The 16,960-nt window shown below is 45.6% G+C and overlaps 1 protein-coding gene across 1 annotated transcript in view; it reads right to left on the reverse strand.

Annotated features, from left to right (window-relative positions):
- XNDC1N (XRCC1 N-terminal domain containing 1, N-terminal like) overlaps window positions 1-16,960 on the reverse strand; it is a 39,341-nt gene that overhangs the window by 18,399 nt on the left and 3,982 nt on the right. Inside the window, 11 exon segments of the mRNA XM_025848419.2 lie at window positions 1,279-1,300; window positions 1,302-1,322; window positions 2,244-2,352; window positions 3,029-3,156; window positions 4,860-4,932; window positions 7,216-7,388; window positions 7,625-7,707; window positions 11,269-11,447; window positions 13,480-13,635; window positions 14,440-14,581; window positions 16,527-16,702. Coding sequence (XP_025704204.1) covers window positions 1,279-1,300; window positions 1,302-1,322; window positions 2,244-2,352; window positions 3,029-3,156; window positions 4,860-4,932; window positions 7,216-7,388; window positions 7,625-7,707; window positions 11,269-11,447; window positions 13,480-13,635; window positions 14,440-14,581; window positions 16,527-16,571 — 1,131 coding nt within the window. The 5' untranslated portion in view covers window positions 16,572-16,702.

Consider the following 16,960-nt stretch of genomic DNA (forward strand, 5'->3'; position numbering starts at 1 on the left):
TATATATGGTTTATCTAATGTAATCGTCTTATATAATGAAAATATGAATGTTCCCCAAAAGATTATGTCTGTGTAGGGGATAAATTTCATTTCCATGTTTTCTAGGAATCAATCATTTTGGAAACACCCTTTCATACCATAATAATAGCTTCTTGTATAGATTTGTTGTTAACAAACACCCCTTTTATTGAAATACTGATATTTAGAAAATTGGTCTTATTGAAAAAAAGCATCCTTTTCTTTTAAAAAAAGTTGGCTATACAAAAAACTATACAAATTTAGTCTTACAGTTCTAGAGGTTAGAATTCAGAAATCAGTATCATTGGGGTAAAAGTCAATGTGTCGGCAGGACAGGGTGGCTCCAAGGGAGAATCCGATCCAACTTCTAGAGCTATGTTCCCTGCATTCCTTAGTTTACGGCCACCTTCTACATCTTAAAAGCCAGCAGCACTGAAGATTATAAACGTTACCTTCGTCACCATTTTATTGTGTAGATTCCTAGGTGAGGAAGGGCCAGGCCTGGGTCCCGCCAGGGTCCCCCTTCCTCAGCACAGCTGCCACCCTCAACAGGAACCCACACACAGTGGGCCAGTGTGGGTACCCTGAGAAAGGGGAGGTTAAAGCAGGTGGATGGGGCTGCACGGGGAGTCTAACACAGGATCTGCCCAGGACCCAGCTCCCATTTTGTTGATTTCATCTTCCAGCTGCTCATCCCTCTGAGAGTCCCAGAGCCTCCGAAGGACAGGTCCACGCAGAGGGTCTTTGACCTGGGCTTTCCCCCAGCCCCTCAGCTCTGTCCAGGACTCCTAGCAGATCCTAATGCTCCTCCCCACCAACCTTTCCTGGCTTTGTCCTCTCCTACTTTGGGTAGCATTCCTCTCTGTGCTGCCTCATCCCTCTCTTGTACCGGGCCTAGCCCCCCTCACTGCTCTTCTCTCTGGGCCCAGGCTTGGGGCTCCAGGGGCTCTCCTCCACCAACATGGCAATATCCATCACCTGCACGGCGGCTGGGATGTCCTCTCTGCCCCTGTGGCTCAATCTGTTGTTTTAATTATGGCCAGAAATGGGAGCAGGATGAGGGAAAGTAGGAGAGCAGGCCTCTTACCGTGAGGAGGTCCATGGCTGTACCCGCCTATGCTGGTAGGGACCGAAGGACTTAACTCCTGCTCTGTCTGCTCCCCTGACTGTGCCCAGCTTCCTCTTTCCTACCCTTGAGTTCAAAACCCCGCCCTGGGCCCTCCCTTTGCCAGGACCAGCTGCTCCCCCTCTGCCCTGTACCCTGGAGACCAGAGGAACTGGTGAGTACCACACAGTGGAAACTTCTGGGAAAGGGGAGAGGACATAGTTGCTCAAGAAAGGTGGGAATAGAATTGAGAATATCACAGGTGGAGGCGACCTTAGAGACCCTCTGGTCCGACTGTCTCATTGTACAGATGGGGACTGGGATTTGCCCAAGGTTCCATAGCCGAGCCTAGACCCATTCCTTAGTCATCAACCCATCTGATCCCTAGAATAGCTCTGCAAGCAGGAGGACGGGGTTTTCTGTTACTGAGGGTTAATTCTGGGTCCAGGATGGAGAACTTGCTTCAAGTCACACAATAACACCATTACCTGATCGCACCTAGGGAGGGAACCCACGAAGGATACTGGGAGTTAAGGTCATGGGATGTTGGAGGTTAGTCTCGTGCTCAAAAATCACTCTCAACTTCCCAGTATATCACAAGATCTTATCTGCCAGGCAGTGCTTTTGTTTCACTCGGTCTCAGTTTTCCTTTCAGGAAAATGGGCATGAGGATGCGCATCACTCACTGAGAGGAAGACGTTCTGGATTATGTCCCAAAGCCCTAGAGAGATCACCAGTTCTACCCCAGAAGTTCCAAAGGGGAAAAGGATGGAGCTGTCTTGGGAGAGTAGGGTGCCATGGTGACAGAAGCCTTGACAACCGGGAGTGGAGAGCAGGCTGGGCCCAGAGGTGCCCTCAGGCAGAGTCCTAAGGGAATGAGTGGAAAGAAAGGAGGAAGGCAGCTGGGCCTTATCAACTCTTAGCTGTCACAAGACCCACTCCCCAGTTTTAGTCACAGAGGGCAGGGAGGCCAAAACCATGGCACCTCATGGCTCACGTCTGAGGGACCTCCCCACAAATGCTGGCATGTTCTTCTACTTCTCCTGCTGAGAAGTACAACTGGCAGAGAGGGCACTGGACCCAGGATGTGGGTGGTGAGCTTTCTGGGGAGGACACCCACAGTACGGACTGTGATGAAGATGGTGATGAGGAGGGAGAGGCTTGCTGAGGTGGGGAGATCTCTCCGCAGGTGGCAGCGTGCCGGGGAAGAACCTCAGCGCTGAAGGAGCCTAAGGGGGAGAGAAGGAGGTTAGCAAAGTTGGGCCCGCTCCTAGGCACGATGCCACCCCAGTGCGGCTGTTTTTGTGGGAAATTTACTCTGGCTGTATATTCTACAGCTGACACTGTCCGGTCGTGAATCCGCCAAACATTTATCAAGAGTTTACTCTAGGACTTACACTGTGTCAGGAGCCGAGGGGTGGAAACTGAGGCCCATCCTTCTGGGCTGTAGAGTTCAGGGGTAAAGATAAGCTATGGCCACAGGCAACTGTGATACAAAGCAGAAGTGAGAAGTGCCAAGTGCAAGGGAATCTGAGGGTACTGCAGGGGCTCGGCTCGGAAAGATGAGCTGAGAAGATCAGAGAAGACCTGGCAAATAAGTATCATTTGAATAGGGATTTAGAGAATTGGGACATGGAGGAAACAGTTGGGAAGGAAATGCTAGGCCCTCTCTGATAGTATTTCCTATTGCTTTGTTTTGTATTTCCCCTGGGGATAGGGCTCATGTCCTTTCCTCAGCTTGGCCAACACAACGTAAGCCTGTGCTCCAAACAGACTTGTATGTAACTGCGGAGAAGACTGGGAGTCGAAGCTCGAATATTCCCTGGCAGCGTTCCCAGGTCTCCTAGTCCTCCCACAAGCGACGCCTAGTAGTCCCACAATAACCCCTGGGCCCCAGCAGCTCACCTGCACAAATGGGGCACAGTGCACTGTCCTGGACCCCACTGCTTTGGGCCTGGGGTCGGTGGTGTTCTCTTTGCCCTGCCTTTCCCATCCCCCTCTGGTTGGGCCGCGAGTTCGAGCTGGATAAAGGCCTGTGAGAAAGAATAGTTAAAGACCAGCTATTAGTAAGAGGCTACAAGAGCTGAAGGAGCCTCGGGTTAAGAAAGAAGAGTGTGGACTCATCGATGTGGAGCCAGAAGCCGTGGTTGGAGTCCTGGTTTTCCCACTTATGTATCCGACCTGAGGGAAGTCATTTAACCTTGAACATCTGAGAACAGAAGTTCTGTTATTGCTTTCAGGTTTTTTAAATTATTCTTTTATTGAGATACAACGCACATCCGGTAAAATTCATCCTATTAAAGTATACTATTCAACAGTTTTAGGATATTCACAAGGTTGGGTAACCACCAGGACTATCTAATTCCAGAACATTTTTATCACCCCAAAAGGAAACCCTAAATCCATTAGTAGTCACTACCCCTACCTCCTCTCTGCCTCAGACCCTGACAACCACTAATCTACTTTCTGTCTCTGTGGATTGGTCTATTCTGGACATTTCATATACATGCAATCATATACTGTGTGGTCTTTTCTGACTAACTTCTGTCACTCAGCATGTTTCAAGGTTCAACAATATTGCAGCTTACATCAGTACTTCAATCTTTTCTCATGGTTGAACAATATTCTATGGTCTGAATATACCACATCTTGTTTATCTGATCATCAGTTGATGGACATTTGGGCTGTTTCCACTTTTTGGCTGTCAGTTATCAGTTCTTTTTTGTTTTTAAAGATTTTATTTATTTGAGACAGAGAGAGAGAGAGAGAGAGAAGCACAAGTGTGTGGGGGAGAGGCAGAGGGAGAGGGAGAAGCCCCATGTGGGGCTCGATCCCAGATCCTGAGATCATGACTTGAGCCAAAGGCAGACGCTGAACTGACTGAGCCACCCAGGCGCCCCTGTTATCAGTTCTTTGGGGTCTATTCTTAGAAGTGGAATTGTCGGGTCATATGGTAACTCTATGTTTAGCTTTCTGAAGAACTGCCAGACTGTTTATTAGGGTGACTGCATCATTTTACATTTTCACCAGCAGTGTATGAGAGTTCCAATTTCTCCACATCTTTGCCAACATTTGTTATTGTCTTTTTTGAAAAATTTATTTTTAAAGTAAGCTCTATACCCCACGTGGGGCTCGAACTCAAGACCCTGAGATCAAGAGTTGCATGCTCTCCCAACTGAGCCAGCCAGGTGCCCTGCTACTGTCTTTTTGATTACAGCTATCCTACTGGATGTGATCGCTGATCACTATTAGGCATTCTTTTCAGTGCTTATTGGCCATTTGTATATCTTCTCTGGAGAAAAGTCTATTCAGTCTTTTTGTCCATTAAGAATTAGGTTATCTTTTTATTGTTGAGTTGTAAGCATTCTCTATGTATTCTAGAAACAAGTCCCTTATTGAATATGATATGCAAATATTTTCTCACAAAATCTGTGGGTTCTTTTTATTGTCTTGACAGTGTTCTTTGAAACAGAAAAAGTTTAATGAAGTCCATGAGATACAGTGTACACATCTCCAGGTTCTAATTCACTACAGAGCTCCCTCTGTGCCTAACTGGCAACATGTGGACAAGGACATCTTTTCTCTACTTACCCTCTAGGTCCAGACCCTGAGATCAAGATGCAGACCCGAGGGCACTCTCTGACTCGACTAAGACACAGGTTGGGGAAGGACAGGTGCCCAGAAGGGCAATAAGGTTTAGGGAGGTGATCTGGATCTTTCAGGCTGACCTACTCACCTGCGAGCTTGCACTTTGCGTCTCTTCGTCCTGCTCACATCATTCTCTGAGTTCTGCTCCTCTGGTCTGAGCTCTGTGTTAGAAACACTCATTACATCTAGCGCATTAACAAAAAGGCCTTCACATATGCTGTTCTTTTTTTTTCTTTTAAGACTTTATTTATTTGAGAGAAGGAGAGAGCATGAGTAGGGGGAAAGGGGCAGAGGGAGAGGGAGAAGCAGGCTCCTTGCTGAGCAAGGAGCCCAACGAGGGGCTCGATCCCAGGACCCTGGGATCATGACCTGAGCCGAAGGCAGACGCTTAATGACTGAGCCACCCAGGGACCCCTGTGCTTTGCTTCTGAAGTACTTATCACAGTCTGAAGTTTTAGACTTACTTGTATGACATGGAGAAGTCTCTCTGTTAGGGTAGGAGCACTGCTATTTTATTTACTGTGGTATCCCTGACACCTAGCATGGAGCCTTGCACACAGAGATGTTCAATAAATATCTATCAAATGAGTGGCAACAAAACCCAGCAACAACCATTTGTCTAGCTTTTCAGAGCTTCCAAAACACTTTATATAGTACTTAATATTTTTGAAGGTGCTTTTCAGTTCCAGTGCCCAGCTGACTGGGTGTCCCCAAAAGGTTAGTTCCTTCCCATCTTCTGTCTCTTAAAATTATAAACTACATCCTTCCTTATGTGGTAGACAGCTTCTGAAATGACTCCTATTGATTCCTGCCTCCTGGTATTCGTGCCTCCCGCTGAATTTAGGCAGAATCTAATGACTTGAATTGAATGAATAGAATACGGCAAAAGTGATGGGGTGCCACTCCTGTGATTAGGTTATAAGAGACTGACTTCTTTCTTTTTACTTTTTTTTTTAAGCTTATTTATTTTTTAGTAATCTCTATGCCCAGAATGGGGCTCGAACTCAAAACCCCGAGATTAAGAGTTTCATGCTCTTCTGACTGAGCCAGCCAGGCGCCCCAGACGGACTTCCTTCTTGCTAGCACTCTCTCTCTTGCTCGCTTGCTTGCTCACTCTGATGAAGCAAGCTTCCACATTATGACATGCTCCAGGGAGAGGCTCTCAGGGTGAAGAAAGTGAGGGAAGCCTCAATCCAACACCCATAAGGAACTGATTCCTACCAACAACCATGGGAGTAAGCTGGGGAGCAGATCATTTCCATTCCATTTGCAATGACTGTAGCTTTGTTTCAGATCTGGAGCCTTAAGGATGCTGTTAAGCCAGGCCCAGATTCCTAACTACGAGAAACTTTGAAATCATAAATATTGTTGTAAGCTACCAAGTTTTGGGGAAATTTCTTTATGCAAACATAGATGACCAATGTACCCTATTTCTGCAATGAGATAACATACTTATGTTATCAGTAATTTGCTCAGTTCTTTAAAATGACAGATAAACCGTTTCTTTTTAAAATTTTAAAAATTCTCCCAATGAGGCAATGAGTGAAACCAAAGGTTTTCAATGAGAACTCTATGTGTTCTCTCTCTTGCTGTCTAGACCAGTTAAAACCAAGAACCCCGGGGTTCAAATCCTGGATTTAGTGGCACTTATTAGTGGCACACACATTTATTAGCTGGGTGACTCAGAATATTTAACTTTTCTGAACCTCAGATTCTTTTGTGGGCGCCTGGGTGGCTCAGTTGGTTAAGCGACTGCCTTCGGCTCAGGTCATGATCCCGGAGTCCCGGGATCGAGTCCCACATCGGGCTCCCTGCTCAGCGGGGAGTCTGCTTCTCCCTCCGACCCTCCCCCCCTCATGGGCTCTCTCTTTCTCATTCTCTCTCGCAAATAAAATAAATAAAATCTTTTTTAAAAAAAAAGATTCTTTTGTAAAATGAGCATAACAGTAACAGGATCTACTTCATAAGTTTGTTATGAGCATTCAATAGTTAAGTTAGTAAAAGTGCCTTAGTCATGTCTGGTGCAAAGTAGGAGCTCCGACATGTTTAATCCTTTCTTCTCTGTGATAAAACCATGCTATTCCATTACTTTATTTCTCCAATAAGCTCCATACACCACCACCCTGACTTAACTGTCCTACTGAAGTGATCACAAAACATTAATACTGCAAGAGGCCTATATGCTCTGTGGTTTAATTCCTTCACTTTGAAGATGAGGGAATTGAGGCCCAAAGAGATAAGGATTCCTGATTTCTAGGCCAGTGTTCTTTCAATTACTACTATACAATACTGGATTTCTCTTCTGGTAACAAGACACTGACAATTGTCTTTTCTCCCACATTAAGTCCCATTAGCGAGGCATTCTTGTATAGCAGCGGTGGATTCAGGGAGAAAGCATGGTGCTAGGGAGAACGAAGAGCCAAAGGTAGGTGATGGGGACTCACCTGCGCCGGCTGGCTGACTAGGACCTGGTTCCTCATGGCTGGTTTTCGTGCTTGCCACACTCACAGGGGGCACCCTCCGGGCAGCCGAAAGCACCATGTGGGCTGAACGGCCCAAAGCCCCTGGCTGGAGCTGTTTTAGGATATTCTTAAGCTCTGAAACTTCCTTGGTGCTCCTGCAGGGAGACAGACAGCACTCGGTTTCATTCAGAACAGAGACTCCATTCTGCTCACTCTGTTCAGTGGCATCTAACCAAGAAAGTTTGATCTACAGATAGGGTTAGGTCGAGAGGATGTGATTAAGTGGGGGAAACCAGGCAGTGAGTGCCTGTGAGTGACTTGGTAGCCTTTCTTTTTTCAGGAGAAAGAACCGAAAAGTGGACAAGAGACCTCCATTCTGGTAGCTACGTACGTTTGGGGATCTGGGAAGAATGTCCTCCGAATGGAAGGATTAGCCAGCCAGGGGCTGGGACCAGACTCCTGAGCATCAGAGCCCTGAGAAGAAAATGGAAAAATATGAACTACAGATATCCTCCACCAGGGGGCACTGCCACCTAGTACCAGGAATAGTCCCAAACCTGAGGGCTTCAGCTTTTGTAAGAGTACAGATATTTGCTATAACTTTATGTGGTACCTTTGCTTGTGTGCACACTCTCTCCCAGCTGTAAGATACAAGATTCAGAGACTCAGTAATTTTGTATAGTTTCCCAGTGCTAAGGGTTTTGTCATAATCCGGAAAGATCAAAGAATATATGCTGTTGGGAAAAAATGGGGCCACGGGACTGATAATCACAAGCAAACTTTTGAAAGCATGTGTGTGTGTGTGTGTGTGTGTGTGTGTGTGTGTGTGGTTTCAATCTGTGCATATATAAAATTGATTCGTGTAGGTACAAAACTCAAATCACTTATCTCTATACACCTATGTGAGAGAAACTAAGTATACTCATATGTTTCTCTATATTTAAAAATAGTTCTATTTTGAACTATTTGGGGACATTCTCATCATTTTTCTCTTCGTAATATTATTTAATAATATTGTCTAATTTCCAGCATGATTTCTTCTGTGAACTATTTTGTTCACCTGCAACTATAAACCTACCAATTTTAGCCACTGATAGAAAGAGATGTGTATGTACATATGTGTATATAGATACCACAAGTATTAGCCTAGCCATTATACATAACTATTACAGGAATTTTATAAACCTCTCTACTTCTAACTCCAGAAATGTCTACATGTGATAATCACACAATAGATCATTTCTAAATAGCTTTTATTTATGTGGTATGTGCCACAGTTTCTATCTTGTCAAAATTCAATTTATCTGTGTCAATTCATCTGTACCTATTTCCTTTTTTATTTTTCCAAATTTACTTTTTCCCTTGAATTTAAAAGAACTAAAAAATTTCGTCTTTAATCTGCAGCTCTGATTCTTCTATTGGATTCTTTTTTAATTTTTTAAGTAGGCTCCATGCCTAGCGTGGAGCCCAATGTGGGGCTTGAGCTCATGACCTTGAGATCAAGACCTGAGCTGAAATCAGGAGTCCAACGCTTAACTGACTGAGCCACCCAGGCATCCCTATCACAGATTCTTTTATTTTTTTTTATTTATTTGCGAGAGAGAGAATGAGAGACAGAGAGCATGAGAGGGAGGAGGGTCAGAGGGAGAAGCAGACTCCCCACTGAGCAGGGAGCCTGATGTGGGACCCGATCCCGGGACTCCAGGATCATGACCTGAGCCGAAGGCAGTCGCTTAACCAACTGAGCCACCCAGGCGCCCTCACAGATTCTTTTAAAAGTAAACATCTTTCTTGTAAAGCATGACCTTGACCTCATTCTGCAAGTATGAGAAGTAGTATTTTTATTCACATTCACAGCTTGTTTTACTTATTTAAGTAATCACATTCACTGTTTAATATTTTATAAATGCCATCACAGTCTCATCTTGGACCTAGCAGTAATTTTGAAATATCTTAATTTTCCAGGGTGTTTATTTTTTCTTTACCTTGTCTCATAAATTTTAAGTCGAATGCTACTAGAAAGGACAACTGGATGGGTGTGGAGAGATGGTTTATTTAACTTCAAATCTAAGTGAGATTAGGAATTGAGCTCCCGAGCACAGGTTAAATGGAGTCAGGCAGCCTGAGTTCAAATCCACTCCAAGACCTCCTTAGCCATGTGACCTGGGGCATCTCACTAAATTTCTCTGTGCTTCTGTTTCCTGACTGGAAAACCAGTGCCACGAAATACCCTATTTCACAGGCCTAAAAGCCCTTATGTTCTGCTATCACTATAATATACCATTATTACAACACAGGAGGAAAAAAGCCTATGGAATTTTAGACATCTTAAATTACAAAACTGAGTGCTAGTAATCTGTTTCCATATACCAACCCTCTCTTGTAGAAACGTTTCAGGATCTCTTTCCCTGTGGTTTCCCTGAGGTGTGTGCAATATGTTTCACTCTGCTGCTGATGTTCAACGCCCTTCTGACATTATGGCTCTGGAGCTGCGGACTCCCTCCTTCATCCCACCAGGGTCTTAAAGTTGCAGAGTAATTGAGATGACTGACATGGAAAAGGCTCTAAGAAGCCCTTATTTAGCCCATAATTAGGGAGACCACATCTCCTGGTTTGCCTGGGACAATACTGTTGTCTTGATAAAATTCACAGCCCTCTTTTTTTGCGCTCCAAGTGTCTCTGAGTTTGGATGGTAAATTTTATGGTGTTCCTATCTACAACTTGCCCCTGAACGGTGAGTTATCTAAAAGCCTACTTTGTTCTATGCTCTGTGTTAGCTGCCAGGAATCAGTGTGGAACAAGACAAACAGGTCCCTAATCTCGCAGAACTTGCATTTTATTGGAGCTGGGCCTGGGGCCCCAGGGCTGTAGCGCCACTCACTGAGCCCCAGGCTGCTGCAGAGCCGGAATCCGGCAGAGCACCCAAACTGCTTCCACTGGTTTTGAGCTTTTCCTGCAAAGGAGGAAATCTCAGACCAGGCTTTACTTTGTCTCAGTTCTCTGGGTTTCTCCCGAGGCTGCGTGACAGAAGCATCTCCTCCTCCTCCTCCCTTTTCTCTTCCCAATGCCCAGTCTCTTGTTGTTCTCACTAACCATGACAGGAATGACACCCGTGACATTCACTCCTGGGGCTGAACTTCTGGTTAGGTCAGATGTTTGGAGCTTCTAAAGACGCATCGTGTGCATAGGAAGCGCTGTGGTACAATGACAGGAGACTTGGATTTCTAGTCCCTCCTCTGCTCTGATTCACTGTGTGAATTTGACTATGGAAGTTTCCCTAGCTGAGATGTAGAAGAGGTGCAGAATGGGGCTTGATGAACTCCCAAGTATTTTTTCACCTCTAGAATTCTATGACTCTAGCTTTGTGTGATTCTGTCTTTGTACTTGTTTGGAGGGAATTATGATGGAGGGTACTGGAAAGTTAAATGAAGACACCAGGGACGAGAAAGCAGGAAGAGTCCAAATAGGCTTAGGAGGAAAAAATAACTAGAAAACTGGCTGAGAAGAGGGGAGGTAAACTGACCAGATACCTATCTACCTTCTCTTAGCAGTATGAATGTGCTGTACAGGGAGAGAAAGCAGGAAAACAGATGAAATCGCAGAGCACATATCTAAGATTCTAACTGGCTCTCCTGGCAGGTGGGTCAGGCGACAGCAATGACAGAGAGACAGTAAGTGAGCCCTGAGTCTGGCAGGTGCCAGAAGGAAAAGTCTGATGAAAGCTATAGCCCATAGGAACCTACACCTAAAGTATGAAATTAAGTTTGAATCCAAAAGAGACTTCATTCATGCTCAAAAACAAGTGGTCCAATAGCTTTGGGTACACTGTCCTGAAGGCTCGCTCCCTTGACTCTCCCACGGGTGAGAGGGGAGGAGAGGCGTTCCCTCTTACTTGTAAGAAAGCGTAGCAAGCCCATTTATGTTTTTATTTGAGCGTGTATGTGTCTATCCCTCAATCAAGCACCAGCTTTCTAACCAGAAACTGAAAAAAAAAAGTGGGAAAATATGAAGTCCTTGTTCCACGATTATACATACCTGGCTCAGCCTCGAGCTCTCGGGGGCCAAGGGAGCCCCCACAGGGTCATCTAAGGAGTCCAGGGAGGAACACACCCGGAGGAAGGCCAGGCCAAAAGACTGCTGACGTGTGAAGGGTTGGGAGCAGGTCAGGCGAAGTCGATCCCATGACTCACCTGAGGCTGGCGCCAGGAAATCATCTCAAGGGAAAAAGAAAGAAAATGAAAGGGAAAGGAAATGCATAAACGGAGAGGAGAAAGGAAGAGAAGGTCAATACCGAGGAGAGGAAAGAAAAGACGAGACTGTATAGGGTAAACAACAAAAGGAAGAATGGAGGTCATCAGTAACTGGCCCTTAGGCCTCGGTGCTCGGTGTCTGGCAGTCCCAAGCAGGCCAGTCAAGGTGCGCTCAGACCCAGTGCCTCGCGTTCCCACATTCGCTCCTCTGTCAGGGTTCCACTCGGTACCCAGCATGAGCACAGCCTCATTCTACACTTCTCCAGGGACCTTCTCAATGTCTCATTTTGACAGGAGGTACCTGCAGTGTTGGGGTCTGAGCTGACACCTTGCCCGGTGGGTTAGCTGAGCTGCATCTACCCCTCCCGGACCATGAGACCCCAGCCTCCCCCGCAGCACTCCATGGCCTTCAAAGTCACTCCCAGTATGACATATCAGTGCTGCAAACCCTTCTCACCTTTAATTCCCAGCACTATCTGGTAGTAGCTCATCTCCTGCACCTCCTGTGACCCTCCCATATCACTCTTCCTTCACATTACAAACACCTCTGTGTCAACAGGGACAAATCCTTACTAGGACTGTAAATCCCTGAGACCAAGAATCAGGCCTCATGTTTCTTCCGCAGTGCCTCGTGAACACAGAGATCTGCATAGACTGGAACTCAGGAACACTGGGTACCGCCTCATTATATCCATTCTATAGCTTCCATCACTTACATAAACATTATTCTATACTAGCACTTATACACTGGTCCATCCTTATCTGTGGGGCACATGTCCCAAGACCTCCAGTGGATGCCTGAAACCACAGAGTACCAAACCCTTATATACTGTTTTTTTCCTATACATACATACCTATGATAAAGTTGAATTTATAAATTAGACACAGGAAGAGATTAACAACAATGACTAATAATAAAATAGAGCAATTGGGGCGCCTGGGTGGCTCAGTTGGTTAAGCGACTGCCTTCGGCTCAGGTCATGATCCTGGAGTCCCGGGATCGAGTCCCACATCGGGCTCCCTGCTCAGCAGGGAGTCTGCTTCTCCCTCTGACCCTCTGACCCTCTTCCCTCTCGTGCTCTCAATCTCTCATTCTCTCTCTCTCAAATAAATAAATAAAAGCTTTAAAAAAAATAAAATAGAGCAATTATAACAATGTACTTTAATAAAAGTTATGTGAATGTGGTCTCTCTCTCTCAAAATATCTTACTGTACTCTACCCTTTTTCTTGCGATGATGTGAGATGATAAAATGCCTATGTGGTGAGATGACATGAGGTGACTGATGCAGGAAGGCACTGTGACAGTTAGGCTACTACCTGACCTTCTGACACTACGTCAGAAGGAGCATCATCTGCTTCTGGGCTATGGTTGATGGTAGGTAACCGAAACCGTGGAAAGCGAAACTATGGATGAGGTGCAGGGGAGGGGGGACTACTGTACTCACACTAAAGTCCATTTATACAAATAAAAACACTACTCACAAAGAAGAGTTCTACATCAGCCTCCACCAAATCACGTCATGTGTCAATATAAATCATAGCTCGTAAATATTCCAGGCTATCACCTATTCCTACCACAGAGAACTCATACACAAACATACCACACAGCTGTTCACTCACTGCCTACCCCATGTCCCACAGATGTAACCGAGCCCCTGCATAGGCCCCTCCCACAAGCCCACCTACCAGCCCAGCTCCATGGCCCTCTATCCTGGGTTATCTAGCTTTGCATCACTGTATCTCTTTCTCATAATCTCTCTGCTCAGTCTCTCTCCCATTTCTGCTTTTGCCTCCCTTACCATCTTCATTTTTAAAGATTTTATTAATTTATTTGAGAGAGACAGCGAGTGAGCATGAGCAGGGGGAGCAGAGGGAGAGGGAGAAGCAGACTGAATGTGGAGGCCGGCCCGGGGCTTGATCCCAGGACCCTGGGATTATTACCTGAGCTGAAGGCAGACGCTTAACCGACTGAGCCACCCAAGCGTCCCTCCTTACCATCTTTAAACATGCGGACGCCTGAGCGATTTTTCCCTTGCTTTGAGTCAGCTAGGGACATTAGCATGGTTGCAGGGAGCAGGGTGACAAAAGGTCTGTCCAAGGACCAGGAAGAACGGCCCACATCAATTTGCAGGAAAGCAGAGCCACAGTTACCTGGGGACAAAAGGTTGAGAGAAGAATTTAAGGGTGATGGGAAGATGCTGCCCTGACTGTGCACAAGGAATTGGGTGGGAAAAGGACAATCTTCCCTTCTAGAGCTAGTTGGAGGCCTGGAAAGGTCAAGGAACACACTGAGCCAGCAACTGAAGTGGATGAGACCTTAGTCCACAGAATGACAAGATGAAGGTTCCTGGTGGTCCTCCCAGCCAGAAACCTTCCCTGACTCAGTAGACTTGCTGCTTCTCTGGCCTCTGGCTGTGGCAGGCAGTGCTAATCTGTCTCTGTTAACCCCTGGTAAGAAGCCTGACATCTCTCCATCCTGACAGAGCTGAGACCAATGGTCTTTGTCGGTTCTCTACTCCAGAGAATTCTAAGGCCAACCTTCTCAACCCAGAAATTCCTAGGGAGTCTTCCCAGATCAGTGTGCAGAGCTCAGCCCCTAGCATGCTCTTGACAATGATATTTAGAGGTGTATACAGGTTCTATTTGTGGCATTTATAATTATATCAGTGTCCTAAGGCTTCACCCAGACTGCTCAGATCAAAGCAGGGCAGGTATGTTGCCTAATTCGGGGAATGCTATCCCCATTTCATTTTATGTGAACAGAACCCTCAGTCTGCCAACACCGTACACCTCTCCCAAGGGCAGGGGCCACACCTCACCTTCACACCAGGAAGGGTTTATTCCATGAAAGGTGCTCAGCTAGACCAAACTGAGACACTTTGGTGGAGCATTTGGAAGCCAATGTTATTCCTGTGTCTCCCGCAGAGGTTCCCAGGGCTCTGAGGACTCACTCACCCACGTCAATGTAGCCAATGGGCACTGCCCTCTCCAGCTGGAGTTCTACTTTCAGTTGCCCACTCTTGTCCTGAGGGCAGCCGAGCCAAGGTCCCCTCTGACTGTGTGGGTTCAGCAAGTTCTCCACAGGATACTTAGGATCCTAAGTCAGAGAGAGAAGGTGAACATCAGGATCCTCACTGAGTCGAAAGCTAAAGAGGATGCCCATGAAGGAGGGCTCCCTACATTCCCAAAACCTTTCCAGGCATTTTAACATGATAGAATGAGCACTAGATGGGAGTTATCATGTGCCAGGGGATCTACAGACCGTTTACCTCTCCTTCATTTACCAAACTACCTCATTTCATCCTCTTAACACTTTAGTTTACTCTTTAGTTTACCTAACATTATTGCTTCTTAGTTTGTTAACTGATCAATAAACTGAAGCCTAGATTCAAGGCTACAAAAGCTAAATAATCGACCAAAGTCAGAACACCTAGGTCTCTGAATTCTGAGCTCTTAACCGCCACACTAGACTATTTCCTTTCATTTATAAGGTGTTTTCACAGACATCTATTTATCTTCAAAGTAACCCTATGAGAAAAGAAAGGCAAGGATTTTTTTCTAAGTTTACAACTGATGGTTAGAAATAAAGTGATTTGTTCAAAGGCAACAATAGCGGTACCAAGAGAGATATTCAGTTCAAATCCAAAGTTAGATATTTTTTTGTGGAAAGGCCCTGAGCAAACTACTTTCTCTGGATCTAAATTTCTTCATCTATAACTAAAAGGGAGGGAGACTATGTTCCTGGTTTTCAATTTTGTTTTAGCAATAAAATCCATCCTCTTAACTGAAATCTTAATAGTAGTGTGTGTGTGTGTGTGTGTGTGTGTGTGTGTGTTTATTTTCAACAAATAAAAACAGAGCTCTGGTTAAAAAACAAATTGGGGGCCTAGAGACATATGACCCCCTGCCTTCAATTTCCAGAAGTGGGTACCCACAGAGCACAGTTTGAAAACCTCAGTATTAGGTGATAAGTAATGATCTCTATAGGGCTCAGTATATGAAGAAAACCATTTAGGCTGACTATGTTGGTAAGAAGGATAGGTGTAATTTTTATTTCACTTAGGAGTTGATATAGTAGTTCCTAAAGAAATGAGTGGGGATGTCTTTGACTGTCATAATGACCAGGAAGCATCACTGTCATTAGGGTCTGGAGTCCATGGATGCTAAATATCCCATCAGGCAAATGACCCTGCTATAAATGCAGACTTATCCTACCCAAAATGCCAAGGTCCTCTCTGAGAAAGACTAGGGTAACAGAAGGGGAGGAATGGGAAGAAAGGATAAATGGATAGAAATGACAGGAGAGGAAGTTCCCAAGAATCACCACACCGTATCAATCCTGGGCCCAGGGCCCGGCATCTAGACCTAATTGGGATAATCGGGATTTCCCGAAAAGTGAACTTTTAGGGAGGAGGCTGAGTCACTTTTTTTTTTTTAAGATTTTATTTATTTATTTATTTATTTGTGAGGGGGAAGAGAGAGAGAGCGAAACAGAAAAGAGAGAGCGTGCACGCACAAGCAGGGGGAGTAGCAGGCTCCCTGGTGAGTAGGGAGCCTGATACGGGACTCGATCCCAGGACCCTGGGATTGTGACCTGAGCCGATGGCAGATGCTTAACCGACTGAGCCACCCAGGCGTCCCTGAGATCACCTTTGATGGTAGAGGTGGTATTCTCACACATCAGGGATGACCTTGAGCGTGGTCTGCCCTCAATGGCGGAGTAACTAAATAGCCCTTCTAGGGACCCTGGTACAGACTTTGGGTCTATGGTTTTGATAGTTCCCTTTAAACTAAGGATGGAATCCTGAGGTTGTTTTCTTCTTTACCTTTAATTCCTGGGAATACTACTTTTATGCATCCTGCATTGCTCTGGGAATAACCTGAGGGCAAGAGCTGTGTATCCTCCTTTGACTTTGGATCCCCAAAGAAGTGATATGTCTCTTCTATTAAACTGGGAGTTTCCTGCAAGTGCAGCCAAGTCTCCTATTTTTGTCACTCCTCTCAGTCACCAAGAAAAAAATCATGCCTGCTAATTAACGTACCTGAGAGGAAAATGATACCACGTGGCTAATCTTTACAGGAGCCATGGTGGGCCCAGCAGTTGTCCCAAGTACAAGGCAAAAATACTTTCCCCCAGGATTTCTTCTGTCACCACTTTTGGCACTACCTATGTTTTGGTCTCGTCAGTTCCAGAAGAGAAAGAACCCTCATGTTACTCCTGAAGAAGAAAACAAAAGAAAAACAAACTAGCCATGGCTGGTTCTCTGGTAATTTTGGCAGCAGTCAGTCAAACTGTTTCTGGTGCCCATGATGGGCTTGTGGGGGCAGTGGGCAGGGAACAGATCTGGACCAGGGGGTGAGATTCCAATAAATGTGAAACGACTGGAATGCAACCACAGGGCAACAGAGCGGCAAGTACAAAATATGTTAGCATGGTAATGTTTAGTTTATATGTAGGTGAGCTCCCAAGGGCATG

This window comes from Callorhinus ursinus, unplaced genomic scaffold, assembly GCF_003265705.2.
Source record: "Callorhinus ursinus isolate GAN/ISIS: 27379988/994484 unplaced genomic scaffold, GSC_fseal_2.0 scaffold35, whole genome shotgun sequence".
NCBI lineage: Eukaryota > Metazoa > Chordata > Mammalia > Carnivora > Otariidae > Callorhinus > Callorhinus ursinus.